Source organism: Saccostrea cucullata, unplaced genomic scaffold (genome assembly GCF_032062105.1).
Source record: "Saccostrea cucullata isolate Sc308-1 unplaced genomic scaffold, CSIRO_AGI_Scuc_v1 ctg2122, whole genome shotgun sequence".
Taxonomy (NCBI): Eukaryota; Metazoa; Mollusca; class Bivalvia; order Ostreida; family Ostreidae; genus Saccostrea; species Saccostrea cuccullata.
This window is the reverse complement of record NW_026920730.1, coordinates 63,352-81,896: the sequence shown is the minus strand read 5'-3', so window position 1 is coordinate 81,896 and position 18,545 is coordinate 63,352. Positions and strand designations below refer to the sequence as shown.

The window sequence follows — 18,545 nt, the reverse complement described above, 5'->3', positions numbered from 1 at the left end:
ATTCATCTTTCTTTCATCTTTACATAACATATATGTTATCTTTGTTAAAATTTAATTTAAAACATAGGAAACAAAGTATTCAGTATTTTTTGTTTAGATTAAAGAATTGATTTAAAAGAAAAAATACAAACATAACAAAACAAAAATTTCAATATCATGAATAAAAGAATTATGCAGAAAACCTGTATCTTTTATTAACGTTAAGCAACGTAAGACCTAGGACACATAATACAAACAAATTTTTGTCCAAAAAATTGAAAATTTTATATTAAGTCATATTTCATTGAGTACAATAAACAAGTTTCATCGTGTAGTTTTTATTCTTTTTTCATTAAAAATTTCACAAAAATTGGATTTTAAGTAAAAAAAAAAACTTATACAGATAAATAAGGATGGATGGAAAAAGGTAGCATAATAGAACGTTTACAATTTCATAATATTTTAGAATATGCAACAAAAAATATTTGCCAATGCAGACATCCATTTTTTTGGTTATTTCATCTGTTCTTAATATCTATAAATAAATATATAAAGTAAAAGTATATCTGAACTCTTTCAAAGATATATTTAAAAAAAACATTGTATATAGAGTCCATAATTTTAAGTTATCCATGCGTATTGTAATATTGACTTCAATGTGAATTCCAGTCACGGGGTCTGCAAATAGAAACACATGAACTATAAAAGTATGTAATAAGATATGATGGTAAGTATTAGGTAAAAAAAAAACGATTTTCTTTGGTTTTGTGCTTGTATTTTTTTTTTTTTTTTTTTGGTAATAAAAGACATTTATGTTCGACCAGTGTGTACATGTATTTAACCAGGTTTAACATTTACATGTATAAATAAAAAGCCAGAGACATTGTCTATGTTTCTGATTATTGACGAATTTTGTTTTTATAAATGAAAACATATACATGTACGTTGATCTGTTAAAAGGGTTAATTTCTTCTTAATTTTTTTTCTTTTTTTTTTCTTTTTATATTAAATGTGCATGCTTTGTATACTTTAAGCATAGACATGTTTCGTATACTTTAAGCATAGACATGCTTCGTATACTTTAAGCATAGACAATTAAGCCATTTAAAATAGAAAATATCTTACACTGATTTCCACAGGAATGGATCTCTGCCATAAGACATTGCATCTCTACAAAAAGAATAAAATAAATAAAATTTTAAGGTAGTCCGATCCTTGGGCACTGAGAAGTAGGAGTTAAGTTACTGATTATGCTGATTTATGTCTGTGAATTATAAAAATAATGTGTATTTATCTATGGGATTTCTTTTAAGTTCACCAGTAAAGTTTATCATATTAAAAAGGGAAAATTATCCAGTCTCAAATAAATATTAATTTCAGGAAATGTGATTCAAAGTACCCACTATGCATTTTCCAATTGAAAATTGAACGACAAATATGTTTTTTAAAAAATTATAGGTATCCAGAAGAAATTACGTTTTTCATATATATTTGCTACTTTAGATCTTCCATTTCGTTTAATTCATTTCAACTTATTATAAAACATTTGTATTATCAGTTTAAGACATCACAGATCGCCTCTTATTTCATACAATGTATCCTGTCAAAAACATCGATATATATCTTAGGCCGGATTAATGTAAATTTGATTTCCATAAAAAAAAAATTATTTATTACATTTCTTCATTGTATACACATGTCCATTTTTACAAGTCCCTTTCTAAGACTTCAAAAAATCTTGACTAAAATTGAGATGTACGAGGGTTGTTCGCAAAGTTCGTGGACATAGGGAGAGGGCTAAAATAGGCTTTGCCTGCTGCCCAATCCCATTCACTTATGTGAATAAAATTTTGTATAAATAAAAAAAAAAGTTCGTGGACAACTGTCATATCTTTTTTATTTGACGTCACATGTTATCCAAATTTGGTAGAAATATTTTACCAATAACTCCAAGTGATTTGTATTCATTTTTTTTTTCAAAATATTACGATTTATTCAGAACTTATCTAGATTTTAAAAATGCGAAAATTGGATCGCGGAGCAGGTCAAAATTTAGTAAGTTACAAACAAAACACTAAATAATGTCTGAAGTCATAATCTCTGTAAAATGGAGCAAAAACGAAAAAAAACCTAGAAATTCAAATAAGAATTGCTTCATTGATTCGTATATAAAATTATGGTTTTATATTTTGTTTTGTTGAAAAGCGATCGACATGAGAAGATAGGTAGTCCTTATTGAAAACGACAAAAACGATGACGTTTTAGAATGTCACGGAGCAGCAGATAACGATGCAATTTTGTGTTTTACTTGGGAAAAATCCTGAATAAACACTAAAAATGTTGGGGGAATCAAGAAATATGTAACAAATGAGTTGTGCATGTGTGTACAAATAGTACAGGCAGTATTTGAGTGACAGAAACTCAGTATCGGATGAGGATAATCTGTGAAAAAACGGTTTAACTATAAAAATCTGACCAAAACTTTGAAAAGTTGGAACCTCAAGAAAAGACACGGGCGCTTCGGAGTTACTTATCCTGTGAAAGCAGAGTTAAGTAATTAAAGAAATTAAAACCTGAACAAAGGAAATTATACAACGAGAGCAATTCTTAAAAAATAAATTTCAAATATTAGAAAAAGGATTTAATGAATGGACATTGGATTATAATCTGTGAAATGTATAGGGATAGTGTCTTTTTTTTTTTTTTTTAGAAATTCTTGATGCTATGTTTTGACGTTACATTGCCGTTAAGTGTGCTCCGCGGGTACAAAACATGTTGATTTTAAAGTGAAGTAAATTGTTTTCTGTTAAATCGAATAGAATGAAACTCCACACATCAACAAAGCAAATATTTTAACATATTATATTGTACTTATTTTAAATTTCTAGTGAGTAATATAAATTAGATTGACACCGTCCACGAACTTTTCGAACAACCCTCGTATTTATGAAAATTGTTGTAAGAAAAGATTTTAATTTTAAAATTATTTTTGATACTTTTTGAATTGAATAGCAATTTAAGAGTTATCCTTCCTAGCTGAGGATTGGGCTTTCTGAATTCACAAAAGCTGGAAAAATATTCCTATCTCAATTGATGCAACCCATCCCCCACCGCCCTTCCTTAGTTCTTAAATCAATATAATTGATTTTCAAATTATCATCCATTTGATATTCAGAAAATGTTAATCTTATATTAATTGAAGTCCACAGTACAAAAACTAATAAAAGATAGATATTAATAAATATAAGAATATGAAAAATTAAATAAAAATCTACATGAACCTCTACAAACGATAAAGAGTATTTACAGACCTGCTTTTCCCAAACAGATGTTTAAACTTTTTGGTATCAAACTTACAACAGTTACTGTTCTTTTGCGGCAAAGTTGAGGAAGCCTTAAATTCATTCGGCAAACCTCTCCTGATTCTGTCGACTTCATCGATGAGGTACGAATCGACCGAGGTGTGCCGAGTGCCATAAAAATTGTTTACGCTACTCTCGGCAAACCTTGGCCAATTTCATGGATTTGTTCATCATCTATCGTTTGATGACGGCGTCCGAATCAATCGAGGTTTGCCGAAATGTATGTACACTCGGTACACCTCGGCCGTTTCATACCTCATAAAAGGCGACGGAATCCGCCGAGGTTTGCCGAATGATTTGTGAAATATTTCAAATTCAAAAGTATTGATATCGGAAGATTAAGTTTTTAAAGGGGGTTTAAAAATCACTGTCAAATCAAGAGAATGCAGGTCTGTGTTTAACATAGGGTAGGAATACATCTATCAAAGTAGGATAGGATAAGAAGGGTCATGCAAACATAATAACGTTTAAGTAAAAAAAAATCAAATATAATCCTTAATCTACTTCCACGTCCTACATCTACTTTCACTTTCATCAGTGCGGTATGACTTACGTACTTACGTGTTGATTTCAGTTAAATCTGTGTGGTGGTGGTCCTCCTCCCTTAATCAAAAATAAAAGTGGAAAATTTTAATAAAAATATTATTTTTTTAAAATGCAGAATATACTTTTAACATTATCAATGAAATTATTAATGTTTTTAAATGAGTTTTGGGTTTCAGATATCTAAGTTTCAAAAATGTGTGCATTTTCTTTTCTTGTTCAAAGAGAGCAACTCAGATACTTCTAAGGCATGGTAGAGTTGGAGCGTTTGCTCTAGAATCGCATTGTTAAGAGTGATTATTCCGACACGGATTCGAATCCAACTGTGGGATGTGGAGACCGGTCCTTGAGATGAGATCGAGAAAATCAAAGTCCCGTGTCGCAAACAACCACCTTTACAAATAAGTAAAAATTACTAGATTGGGCGTTAAACAAGTCCTTTCCGGATGTGAAACTTCTGCGACACTGGACCTGGGCTATACGGTCTCAATTGAAAGACTGGTCAACACATCCAGCAGTGGAATTTCGTCTACTTTTAAGTACAATATGTATCAACTACTAGTGACTTCGCGACTCTTGAGCAAACGCTACATCCACTGCGCCACGTTTGCAACAGTTGGCCTGAACGGCTTCTATGAGTCGGTTATTGCTGTATGAGCCATGAGCAATGCAAATTAGCACACTCTAGCTGGTTGATGAAAATGGTTGCAAATCAGTAGGTAGTCAAGAAAGTAAGCAAGAAAGTGCCCCGAATACTGCCTCTGAGCATACATGCAGTACATGCAGGATGATAAAATCTGAGGTACATGCAAAACTCAGAAAAGATTTTTGAGGCTAAGCGAATCAAAATTCGCTTCTTATTTCAAATGTGCATTATTAGAAACTTTGCAATAAAAATTGAATAGGATATTTCAAAGTCGTGTTAATTACCCAAGCGAAATAGATCCCCTGTGTAATGATCCATTAGTTTTTCCTGAAATAGCAAAAATGGGGGCCATGGTGTTCATTTGGTTATTTTTGCTTCCTTTTGAAATTCCGATTTCGGATGATGGAGAGGATGACATCATCTCGCTGCTTCTGCGGCAAGCCTCGCTATGACTTCGTTGTCGTCTGCCGTTTAGTTTTTTTGAATCTCTTCGAAGACCTGCATTGACGGATTGGAACACGTTGGCCGTGTCAGAATTTGCAGAGGAATTCCGAGTGTCGTGGTTGATATTCTTCATGTGAACGGTCTCGCTATGACGTCTTCGCTTTGGTCCATTGCTTGCAAGCTTGGTATTAGGTTTTGGACTGAAACGCGTGCTTGATTCTACGTTAGAATTTGTTTTATACTTTGTCACAGAGTTGTCGTTCCTGGTTTCATTCACAGAGATGTCGCTGCTTGCAACTGCTGCGTAGTCATAGTCAATCAGAGATCTGTGTGATTGGGTGTTGTTATTCATGAAAACGAGTCCTCTACTTCTGTGTATAAATAAAACATTTCATTAAGTAAAAACACCTTTTTCATTTTTCCTGGGCTTGTATATTTCTATATGTTCCTATTTGAGAGCATTGCATTAGCAATACACTGTACATCTCCCTTGTCGGAAAGTGTTGAATGTTACCTATTAGAAACAAAATACAAAACTGCATAGCTCATGAAGGTTAAAGCTTGCATACGCCATATTCGCAATACACTGTACACCTCCCTTCATTGTCACAGGTATCGTCGTGGAATGGCGGCCCGTGTTCGTGCTGGTTATCTTGCATTGCCTTTGTTAACATTTTTTTGCAGTTATGTATATCTGTGTTGTTTGTATACTGCCTTGAACTGTACAACAATAATTGTAAATTTATTTGGTATCTTACTATTCTGCATTAGTATTACGTACTTCAGCGGAACAAATAGCATACGTCCAACACCTGATCTATAGCTCATGAAGGTTAAGTAATTTAAGGAAAATAAGTTCAATAAGTTCGACATAAAAATATGGAAAAACTCTGAAATATTGAGAAAGGCTGTTTACCATAAAAAATCGTTTAGGCAGAACAAAATGCAAAAAATTACATAATCTGAAGCTGCAAGCATTTAGAAAAGGTGCGGAAAACATACATTATGATATTTCACGTGTTTAATCTTAATTACGACATGACGTTTTTGATTGTAGCAGATGTGTATTGTTTAATTAATTGTTTGTTTATACATGTAATCTTTGGCTTACCTTTTCTCCTCTTCATCTGTTTGTGAAAATTTCTCTCGGAGTTTCTGGCTAATCAAAAGTAAAAATAGATTATATATAGTTTATTTGTCATTGAAATTGTAAACCATTATTACCAAAATGTGCGACAATACAAAAATTTCAAATCATGTTTAAAAGAAAATTCTGAAATTTTGTCAAGTTTTCAATTTTCAATAATATCGATTTGATATTTTGTTTTCACTGTAAAAACAAATTTAAGTAGAAAACAAAACAAAACCTACTGTTTTCGAAGCTCATTCATCTTCTTTCGGATGAGACAGCTGATGAAGATCATGATGATCGTAACAACCATCGTCACGGCAACCAATACACCAATCAGAATCTTAGCGCTGTCAGGGAGGTCAGAGGTCACCGGGTCATCTGCAGTTGGGGTACCATACAGGGAAGGTTCTAAAAAAAATAGGATTATGTCATACTTTTTCGGTGTGAATATTTGAAAAGGGGTTGGTCAAGGTAACAGATTTACTGTGCATCATCATGATTTTGGGTAGGGAATCCTTTAATGTCATCTTTACGAACAAAATCTCCAATTATAACATAACGCTTCCCTGATCTTTCTTTACTCACAAGTAAATTATGCACAAAATTTGATGACCACAAAAATGGAAAAATCTTAATTTTCTGAGAAGATAAACTCCAAAAATTAAAATGCTGTCAAGTTGTAAATTTTAAATTGACAAGGTTATAGGAAATGCACAATTTACACGGTTCGTAAATGTTGTAATTACTTCCACCCGCTAAATTCGAAATTTCCAACATGACAACTTGATGCTTTTACAGTTTGATATGGAGAGCCTAAACGAGCTAAGATCTTAAATTATTTCCAAATATTGATTATCCTTTTTCATTTTCAATTGTTATTAGAGCATCCTCTCGATATTTGTATTGTAGTATTGGGCGGTTCAAAAATGAGTTATGAGTAATTTCGTAATGAGTAATTAAGAAGCATAAGTCAGAAAGTCCCAAGTCTTTGCTAAGAGAGCTCGAAAGGAAGAAAAATCTGGTTTGCATTGAGGCCTTAATTCAAAAGCCGTCAGAAAGAATAAGTACGTTTCAAAGGACCTAAAAGATTCCTACATATCATTTAATCTAGGAATAACCTAGATTTCTTTACTGTCGCTGTTATAAAGGCTGAAACTTGACATCTAGGGGCAAAATATGAATTAGAATATAAAAAGTCAGAGGCACATTAGAATAATTAAATTTAAATGCATTTAAACTGCTCTTCAATTGATGTCTTTTCAAAGAAGTCATCTGTGCCAGACAACTAAGAAACTTTCTTTACATCTTATGCTCTACTTGTGACAGGTTCAACTTTAGAAAATTGTTTTTGTTGCCCTCTCCCAACTCAGTTTGAATATTTTGTGTTGGTGGGTAGGTGAGAAAATTAAGTTTTCTCAGAAATTTTCAATTTCAATACTAATATTTTTACTTATTTTTTCCAGAGTACATATAGAAAATAATTGTTCTCTTGTGGTTGAAAACATTCTGAGTTGGGACATTTTTAGTCAGTCGGTCGGGAGAGAGCAATCAAACAATTTTTGTGAAAGATGGTCCGAACCTTCTCCGAATTATATACGTTCTACTTACTAGCACAATAGGGGCGAGAATCAAAGTTCCAATTTCCATCTTCTTGACACTTTATGACGCTCTGACCTTGAACACGAAGGTCATCCACACATGATAACGTCACTTCCGTTCCTGGGACTCTGTTGTATGTAGATAATCGAAGCTCATACTGATTCAGCGAAGTAATCACAATGGGATCTGAGGCAAAGGGATTCAAACGTGGGCAAACAACTGCAATACAAATCAAATACGTACCAACTAAAAACTAAAATCCACGTGACAAATTAGTGATATGAATCAAATGAGTATACAGATGTACATGTAACAGTTGTCGTCCATCTAACAATGTTGATATTATTTAACTCAAGACCATTTTAATATTAAAATAAACATAAATTTAGTTAAAAAATTGGTTTGATATGATTTATAAACCAATTACGAAAGTTAACATTTAAAATTGCACATTAATTTCATGTTAATTAATACATTAACGAATAGTTCTCCAGCACGCTCTTGTAGTTTTATAACCATCTCTTTTCTTCCCTTTCAATCATTTTTAAATACTTCACATACAAATGTAAATTATATCACGGTCTATTCAAAGGGTAAGATATTGCATGTGAAGACATTTATAAAATATACAAGACCAATTTGAAAACTAGGTCAAGGTGATGCCAGGTATAAGATTTCTCTTCATGAAATTTATGAATATGATAGATACAGAAGATAACACAGGTATTTAATAGACGTATTGTGTTACAAATGCACTATTATTACGGTGCACGTTTCAATTACCAAAGTAAAATTAAAGAAACATAATATATCTATCTGTCTTTCTCAATTTATCTTTTAAGAAATATAAATAGAAGAATTACCGTAGAGAGATATACATGAAAATAGATGTTATATTGAGAACAATTTATATTCTATTGTGCAATTCTAGAAAACATTCCCTGCAGTTTATATTTTCAATCAGTTTCTAGGTATAAAAGTAAATTGCATAAAGTATTTTGTTTTCTTTTTGGTTGCAGAATAATTTGATATAAATAAGGGGATCAAATTTAATTAAGTGATCAAAAAGATTTCTTTTATATGTAGAAATCTTTAAACACCGAGAAATACACTTACATGTAACAAGTTTTTGGCATAATATATATTTTTATACTTATCATAAACTGACAGCCAATCTACTTCTCTGGTGTAAATAATTCGATAAATTGTGTGACAGATTTATGCATTCGTAAATAACGACCATTAACCCGTTTAAGTCAATTTACTTGAGGAATGTAACAAACAAATGTTTCATGATTTATATTGGTTAAAAAGACCAAAATGAAGTACATTCCTAATCCATGCAAATTTTACATTAATACCTCAATTACGATTACTTTTTGTTAGGGTGTGGTAATTTTTAACCGATTCATCGGTCGGAAAGATAGTAATCGATTAGGAAAGCTCTAATCGGTTAATCGAAAAAAAAAATTATAATTGTAAGCTTTCCTAGAATTTAATTTGTAATTTTAAAAAAGTGTGTTTTGATTACTTGTACATGTAAGGTGTTCACTTACCTGTATTTGGATATCGTTAAGTAAGACTCTCTGTTTTGAGTAGCTGCAAAACTTTAGCTCTCCGAAAAAAAAAAGATATTGATAGACCGGAGAGCTACAGTGCCACCCATTGAAAAAAAAAACTGTACATTTACTGCGCACAAAAAATTGCGCTAGTCCTCGATTTATTTTTCAATGTTTTTAAACTGTCAACTCAAAATATTACTAACCGTGAGTCCGTAACATATTCTTTTACTGTTTCCACAATAAACGATTCCTTATAATTCCTTATAATTGTTGTTAATAGCCCTCCTGGCCCTGAAATTGAAATTATCGAAAAATTTCGTCTATTTATACTGCCATTTTAGTTTAAAATATAATTCGGTCCAACGCACCTCGTGCAGATGTCAACTACGAGAGTACTTCATTGAGGAGTAAGGATTTATTTTTAAATCTATCTATTTAGCGATTGAGGTAAGTATTTGGAAGAATTGATCCAGAACTAAGCGAAACTTTTTGTGCGCAATAAATATACAGTTTTTACAATGGGTGGCACAGTAGATCTTCTGTCTGTCAAATGTCAATACATGTATTTTTTTTCGTTGAGCTATTGTTCTGCAGCTACGTTTTAAGGTGTTATGGTCAATTGACAAAATAGTTTGCTATTTTTAGTCAGAGGAAAATTATATTAAGAAGGGGTCCATGATTAGAACAAACTTAAATAAAGAAGACCTGAGAATTTTTCCAATTCAATTTGAGTTTTCAGAGCTTTCCTGTATAAGAGAAGAAAAATCTTTTTTCCAATAGAACTATCTCCTATTTTTACCCCACCCTACCTCGGAAGCCATGAATTGAAAACGAAACTTGAATCTAAAATATGAAATATTTTTATATAAGTTACATGTTTTCTTGCTTGTACGTATCCTTTATTTTTTTCAAATGCCTATTTTCAGTTTTAGTTTTTCTTAAATATCTGAATTTGAAAGAAGTCGTGGCCCTTCACTTTTTTTCTCAAATTATCACCATTTGAAAGAAGCCACGGCCTTTCATTTGAAAAAAAAATTCTTTCACCAAATGTTACATCGTGGCACCTGGTTGCGATTGGCTCAATGGTTTTGTGAAAATTTTACAGACGACGGACAGACGTCGACGGACAAAATGTAATAAGAAAAGCTCATTTGAGCTTTCCTCTCAAGATAACTGATAAGAGATAAATTTTAATGGTTATATCTCCTGAAAAAAAATAATTATAAACTACTGCTTAGGATTAAGAGAAATTGAGTATTTTCAAAGTATTAAAAACAAAAACGTTTTCTTAAAAATAATAACTATGTTTCAACAAAAAGTTGATGACTTTAATAAATCATCGTCAACGTTTTTCTTACTTAATTCTACGAGGGCTTTTCAATAAATAATGTCATGAGCTCGATGACATACAACATAGAAATCCTGGCATTAAGCTTGACTTCCTCTCATTATTGAATCTTTAATTAATTGATAACAGTTTATGTGACCACTTTTATCACATAGTTTCATTGTGGGGAACTGGAAAACAATGGCTATTCGAGACACCGCATTAAAAATGAATGGTATAGAATCAGTAAACTAGATTGAAACTAAACGCTTCATGATAGCTGCTGTAAAACTTGAAAAGAATCCCAAAGAAATATTAACTGAAATATGTAAAGAAGATTGGTGGATAAGGCGGGCAGAATGCCTATGGCGTCAGATATTAAGAAATCACATTTGATATGTAAATTGAGTATTTGAATTTACCTCTCATTATTGAAATTTATGAAATTATGAGAAAAATAAAACATTTTCTGAGAGAAAATAAATCTCTTTAAAAAATTTCTTATATGTAAAAAAATATTAGATGGTACACGTAGGATTCGAACCCCCAGCATAAAATACAGAAGTATCATAATTCTTTGAGACTTGCGCGCTAACCACTATGCTACATGGCTAATGATGATAAGTGGCATTTAAATCATGTTTGTGATATGACCCTTGACTTAATGGACTTGACGTATTTCTCGGAAAGATGCGAATGTTTTTTCATAAAAGTGTACTTTTAAGGTATAGTGGGTCTTCGCTCCTTTTTTTTTTTTTTTTTTTTTGTAAACCAAAAAATAATGATTTCATCGCAGACTTTTGGGATTATCTTTCAAAAAATGGAGCGAAGACCCATTCATACTGAAAAAGTTTGTTAAAGTATGAAAAAATGATCGTTTTTTATTCTTTTAAGTCTGTGTATGCTTTTTCGTAGGCGAATATTTTCAGCTTTTGTGAGATTTTTGTAAATTATAGAGATTTTACATGAAGTATACTTTAATATTAGATGAAATATTAAATAAAATTTGGATATAATTGAGATTAAAATTTTCACTTCTTATCTGTCGCGCTATAGGCATTCTGCTCGCCTTATCCCCCGTCTTCTTTACAACAACTATCTGTTTTATACCAAATGAGCAGGTGGATTTCAATGAACAAATATGATATAACAGGCATCAAAAATGGGTACCGTTCTTGGCGACAAAGACTTACAACAACCAATGTACTGTTTGCCAAAATTCAACAAATTATCACTGATTATGTTTGATTGACTTAAGGACACATATCAAATTTGATAGGCATTATTTTGGAGGTAGTTCACAGTGTTTTAAACATTTGACAGTAAAAAATTTAATACTCAAAGATCACCCTATGTTTTGAAAAATGAATGAAAACGACAGCGTGTAAGAATATCTAAACAACTATTTTTAAAAAATTAATAATTGTACTTATCCAAGTTTGTCAGAAATTCAAACAGATAATGAAACTTGAATCCATTGCTTTAAACCCTCAAAATAAATTTGCAATAAGATGCTCTTGACAAAACAGCAAATCATGAGAAAAGTACGGAAGCGTATTAGGGCCGCAGCAGTATTTTTTTTAAAATTTGTTATAACAAATTAATAATTTGTTTAAACAAATTATTAATTTGTTATAACAAATTATTAATTTGTTATAACAAATTAATAATTTGTTATAACAAATTAATAATTTGTTTAAACAAATTGATAATTTGTTATAACAAATTGATATTTTGTTATAACAAAACAAATTATTAATTTGTTTAAACAAATTAGTACTTTGTTTAAACAAATTAGTAATTTGTTTAAACAAATTAGTAATTTGTTATAACAACTTAGTAATTTGTTATAACAAATTATCAATTTGTTATAACAAATTATCAATTTGTTATAACAACTTAGTAATTTGTTATAACAAATTATCAATTTGTTATAACAAATTATCAATTTGTTTAAACAAATTAATAATTTGTTATAACAAATTATCAATTTGTTATAACAAATTATCAATTTGTTATAACAAATTAATAATTTGTTATAACAAATTAATACTTTGTTATAACAAATTAATAATTTGTTTAAACAAATTATTAATTTGTTATCACAAATTAATAATTTGTTATAACAAATTACTAATTTGTTATAACAAATTAAAAAAAAATACTGCTGCGGCCCTAATACGCTTCCATAGAAAAGCAAAGAATTGCTAGAATACAAAAACAGTTTTGTATTCCATTTCCTTAGATATTACTGGTCTTGTTGTTCAACTTCTTATTCGGGGAGGCACTTCCATTTCTGCAAGAGTCTAAAAAGCAAAATTTTTGCAAAAAAAAAAAAAAAAAAAAATCAAAAGGTTTATGAAACAAAGGAACAAGAATCAGGAATCCATTATATTAAATTTCTTCATGACAGCGTCCAAACCCACAGGCCATGAAGAGTAAAGGAGTTTTGGGGATAAACAAAGAAAGTTAATGTTTTGTCACATCAACAATGTTCGTCAGATCTTTCAACTTTTCACTTAATTCATTACTCAAACTTGAAAAAAAAAACATCTTTCAGAAAGAAAAAAAAAAACAAGTACAGGAAATCACAGGATCTGCCATTTTCCAGTATACGAAGGGCCATACTCAAGAATGTGTCTTAAAACAATTAGAAATTGGATAAAAATGTTACGGACATGTGTTTTGATTAAAAGAGAATACTAAGTGAAATCATTAAAACTGAGTCATTGAAAAGCGTTATTTTGTTTCTTTCCGAGTGCCGATGACATAATTTATTGAACAGCCCTCGTATATGAATATTGAACAAAAAACTGTATTAACTTGTCAATCTCATTATAATTAAACCAATGCCAGCCAGGTATATGACAGTTAAATTGCAAAATGCAGACGAAATGAAAATTTATCCATGCTGTAACGGTCTTATAGAGAATAGATTATGTAAATATTGTTTATCACCTTAGCATGAGTACAGAAAGTTAAGTATTAAAAATTTATTTTTTAAAGGCAAAGATCATGTATGCATAAACTTACAATGTTTACAATTTTTTTATTTACTGAAATTATCATTGGATTAAGTGATAAAGGAGAAATTTCCTGAAAGACGTGTGAGTTGGTATTAAATAAACAAGTTAAATGAAACAGATTGTTGAACAAATTTAAGATAAAAAATTTGTTATATGTTTTATTTTAAGGAAGATGGCCAAACAGCAAAAAAGGCAAGTACAATACCTATTGTTCGACAATAAAGAAAAGTATAATTAAAATCTCATTTATAGCAATAGATGTATTTTGTATGTACGTTCTTCATAAATCACAATAATCTCGAAAAATATTCAATTTTTTGTCGTTGACAAAGCACCCATACATCTAGCTGCAGAACTGTAGCTCTCTGAAAAAAATATTTGGACAGACTGGAGAGCTACAGCTCCACCCATTAAATAAAAAGTTTTTTTTTTTTTTTTTTTTTTTTTTTTGTCAGTAAACAGTGCGCTGTTTCTCGATTAATTTTTTCCATGTTTTTAAACTGTCATATTAAAATATTACTAACCGTGAGTTCCTAATATATTCTTTCACTGTTTCTACAACAAAACATTCTTTATACGGTGGCTGTTGTTAATAGACCTCCTGGCCCTGAAATTGAGATCATCGAAAATTTCGTCTATTCATACTGCCATTTTAGTTGCAAGATAATTTGGCCCATTGCACTTCGTGCAGATGTCAACCACGAGAGTACTTCATAGAAGATTAAGGAATTTTTTCAAATCTATCTTTTTTGCGATTGAGGCAAGAATTTGGTAGAATTAATCCAGAACAAAGCGACTTTTTTGTGCGCAATAAGTATACAGTTTTTACAATGGGTGGCACTATAGTCTACTACAGGCACTACAGTCTTTCAATATATTTTTTTCGGAGAGCTACAGTTCTGCAGCTACCAGACCCCAAAGTACTAGTAACTTACGGTAAAAATGTCAGATAGATTCATAAAAGACAGGTGCTCTTTCAACTCTACTTCACTCGTACAATATAGTAACTATCCTCTCACCCCCATCCTCCGTCGAGGAATTTTTTTGATACAAATATAACACAAAAATGTCAGACACAAATTGGACACTTGGCTAGCAAAGATGTCATTTAGTGATTTTTTATTTGAAAATCAAAATATGATCTTATTTTGATTTTCAAATAAAAGTCAGTAAACGAGAAAAATGCAAGCTTTTTCCCTCTGTATTTGTACATGTAGGCCTTTACTCCATAAACGAGGGTTGTCCGGTAAAAGCGTGGACAAAGCGTTTTTCTCGAAAAATAATGGGCGCACTAAGCTGAAGTTTTCAGTAAATGATTATTTATCATACTTAAGTGCATTATAATTTTTTGATAATACAGTCATAGACAAAAATAAAAGTTTATTATGCTTGAATGTGCACAGGGTATGGTCCTAAGGCGCAAGGTCAAGAAACGAAAGTTTTATAAGAGAATACAAGAGTATTGATTCGAAATAAAACATTTAAATAGATAAGATTGGGCTAAAAAGTATCCTTATTCGATTCCACAATTAGTTTTGTCGTCTTTTTAAAAATTTCATGGCATCTGGTTAATTTTTGGCAGTTTTCTGAGCATTCAAAATGGGAAAGTGGTAAACACGAAACACGAAAAATGGTGACGTTTGATGACGTTACGGCGCACCGGAGAGCTGACTTCAGTTTGATTTAGATGGTGTAATAACATCTTAAGAGACTTAAAATTAATACAGAAGAAAACTAAATTTTTTGAAAAATCAACAGATCTTTAGTATAGAAATGAAATGGGGGTTTTCTTAGTGAAGTCTTTCTTGATCGAGTCCCCAGGTAGTACAAAACATTAATACAAACTGCTTTAATAATGTAATAGCAAAAGACGCTGTCACCGTTGACCGTCAATATAAGATTGTCTATTAGTTGAATGATGGTGGGAATATTGTCTGTAACTTACTAATAAATCATTAGAAGATTGCACGTTTGTGCCAGATTGGTTCCTCACTTGTTTATGGAGACTAAATTATGTGCATCAATGAAATTCCTATATTCAAGTGGGGCTAATTCCACTTTATTTCAATCGCAAAGATGAAACATAATGCTGTTATAGACACTTTGACGTTATTATCCGTCCGCCGTAAGGCGATACAATACATAATATAAAATCTTATAATTTGTTTATTTATGCATATATCTATTTGAAATTTGCTACATTAATTCAGAAAATATGTATTAACGAGTAGTGAAAATTTCAGAACGCAGTGATGATTATTTTTCACGCTAGACAACTTGTCCACGATTTTACCGGAGAGCCCTCGTACATGTATTTGAAAGATTAATTTATACTCAAAGTAAGCGTAAAATATATATTTCTCGGTTATTTATTTTGGTTAATTTTGGAAAGGTAAATGAAATAAAAACCATTTTCTCAGATACAGGGGTGAATTTTCATGAAAGCTGTTCCTTAAGCTAATACATAATTTTCTTCCCACATGACCTCTTTATAGAACTGTTACAAAAAATTCTAATAAAAGATATTATAAACTGTTCTTAATTTCAGTTTATAAACAATCTGAACTCAGCGTTCTAGTTACAGTCTTGAAATAAACTTTAATGAAAAACTACACAGAGTAAGTACCTACTGAAGTTCATTTCATTCCAAATTTGATTAGAAATTCAATACTTCAAAATTACGCAATTGCATGCCTTTCCGACATCATAACAAATATATTCAATGAATTTTTGTTATCGTTTCCTATCAAACTTTCATTTTTCAAATTTAGACCCAAAGCAAGTTTTGACATTTTACTTTCTAGCATAAAGGGAATAAATAATTTAAAAAAAATTAAAATTGTCTTGAAGGTTTTATCTTTTAAACACAAAGCAAAAGTTATACAACATTATGGAGGAAAAAATATCGCAGAAAAACACACTTACCAGACATAGTGATTTTCTTCTTAAAAACCACAAATTCCAGATTATCCCGTTTTTAAAATGGTTGGATGGGTAAAATATTTCGCACTTCAGTTGTATATATAAATATGTAGAAGATACCAATCTATGAAGACTGAATTTGAATTTTTCAGATCAACAGATAAAGATTGGCGCTAGTCGCTTTGAAGTGAACGAGGCCTTTCAGTATTAATATCCGTGAAGAAATTTTATAATTATTCAATAAAAAAAGCACCTCAAAGTGTGTTAAACTACCTGATTTTGATATATTGAAAGGAGAAATATATATTTTTTTTCATTTTGGTTGAAAGTGTTTGGACGTAAATTAACGCTTTTGTATGAAAACGATAAATAATTCTTCTGGCATGCTTGAGTGAAAACAAGTATAAAAAGTGCATATAATGACAGAAGACAGGGCAAAGACCCCTCTTATAAATATAGGAAAAAAATTTGTGTTGCTTCATTACCAAGAACATAAAAAATACGGAAATTTCAGCAATTGAAATTCATTTCAAAATTTGTTCAAGGGAAATTTACAATAAATAGTAATAATGCGGCACTCTGCATGAGTTGGTGAGCAAAGGATCTTTACATGAAACTGATCATGAATAATACATGCATACAAAGAAAAAACACAAACATGTACTTTTCCTATCTACATCATTTTTTTGAATTTTATATTTCAAACTTGACTCAAAATTGAAATTTCATGAGAAATTATCTATATTCGTGTTTTTTGTTTGTTTGTTTTTTTTTTTCGTCGGAGGGGATATTAAATTTAGTGGGAAAATATCCATTGGCAATTAATTTTTAAAGTCTGTCATTTAGTCAATCTGATTATTCCTCGCGATGATTTTTCTAGAAAAGACTAAATGCTTCAAATAACATGTTACTGTATATGACTATTTGCTTCTTTCAGTTGATGTGTACAGTCAGTTATATTTGTTTCACAAATTTTGTCATGATTATTTTGTAAAGATATTGAAATAAATTCAAGACATTTTTTAAAATTTGATTATAGTTTAATTTGTCAGACTATAAAGAGGACTAATGTGGAAGTATAATACATGTAACTATTGAATTTTCAAATAAACGTTTTCCCAACTTGCAACGAAACATTTACCAGACATTTATCAAAATGCAATGAAATGGAGATAAAAATTAAGTGTACCACGGGGAGCAATGATTCAGACAAAACATTGCTGAAGATTAAATGTTCATAAAGGACACAAAACAATTTTTGATATTAAGAGCTTAAATAATTCAATAAAAGAGTTGACATTCAACTGACGTTTAATGTTCTCAGAACCTAAAAACAGAAGGGCTAACATTGACGTGTTTGAAGCAGGCAGTTTTATTTGGAAAATAATCTCAATTATTTCAGATTTTTTTTTCTATTGTTCAGTTTCAAACATGATCATGTTTAGGTTTCTCAAGTTAGTTTAGAACATGTTTCACAATCATCAAAATAGGACTTTTTTTTCAAGACAAGAATCTTCAAAAATATGAAATACATAGCCTTACATATAAACTTCTTAAATTTCTAGAACTCTTACGAGTTTTTCTTTAAAGGTTTTAACAAAATGAGTGATAGTAATCAAAGAAAATAGATTAACCAAGATAAGAAATAAAATGACTATTAATTAGTAAAATATTTATGACAATACATTGTAATATATAATATATTAAACTTTGAAATTCATATAAAATTGAAGAAATATTTACTTTGTACAATACATGTATTTGTGTCTAAATCAATATTAATAAAATCAAATTCTCTGGCACACAAGAAAATATTATGAGGAAATACAAAACTAATATGTATCTACAATGATTCTGATTTTTTTTATCCCCTAAAAAAATAATTTAAAAGAAAATAAATTAAGTTTTATAAAGTACTCCCTGACATTATAATAATTCACAACACAACATATCAAATGCACTTTTTGTAAAGAAAAAAATCACACTTAAAAAGTTAAACTTAA

At 30.5% G+C, this 18,545-nt stretch overlaps 1 protein-coding gene across 2 annotated transcripts; it reads right to left on the bottom strand.

The window, feature by feature from the left end:
- Window positions 1-568: 568 nt before the first annotated feature.
- On the bottom strand, window positions 569-16,696 carry LOC134256526 (uncharacterized). 2 transcript variants are annotated; one of them, XM_062739202.1, is made up of 8 exons: window positions 16,546-16,696; window positions 7,715-7,924; window positions 6,346-6,514; window positions 6,086-6,133; window positions 4,815-5,345; window positions 3,903-3,944; window positions 1,105-1,149; window positions 569-657 (listed from the first exon to the last, which is right to left on the bottom strand). In XM_062739202.1, exons 1-8 carry the CDS (start codon window positions 16,550-16,552, stop codon window positions 633-635), a joined length of 1,077 nt encoding a protein of 358 aa, XP_062595186.1. In that variant the 5' UTR covers window positions 16,553-16,696; the 3' UTR covers window positions 569-632. The 2 variants fall into 2 exon arrangements, with proteins under 2 accessions (XP_062595186.1, XP_062595176.1); XM_062739192.1 differs by lacking the exon at window positions 16,546-16,696 and adding an exon at window positions 9,471-9,546.
- Window positions 16,697-18,545: the final 1,849 nt, after the last annotated feature.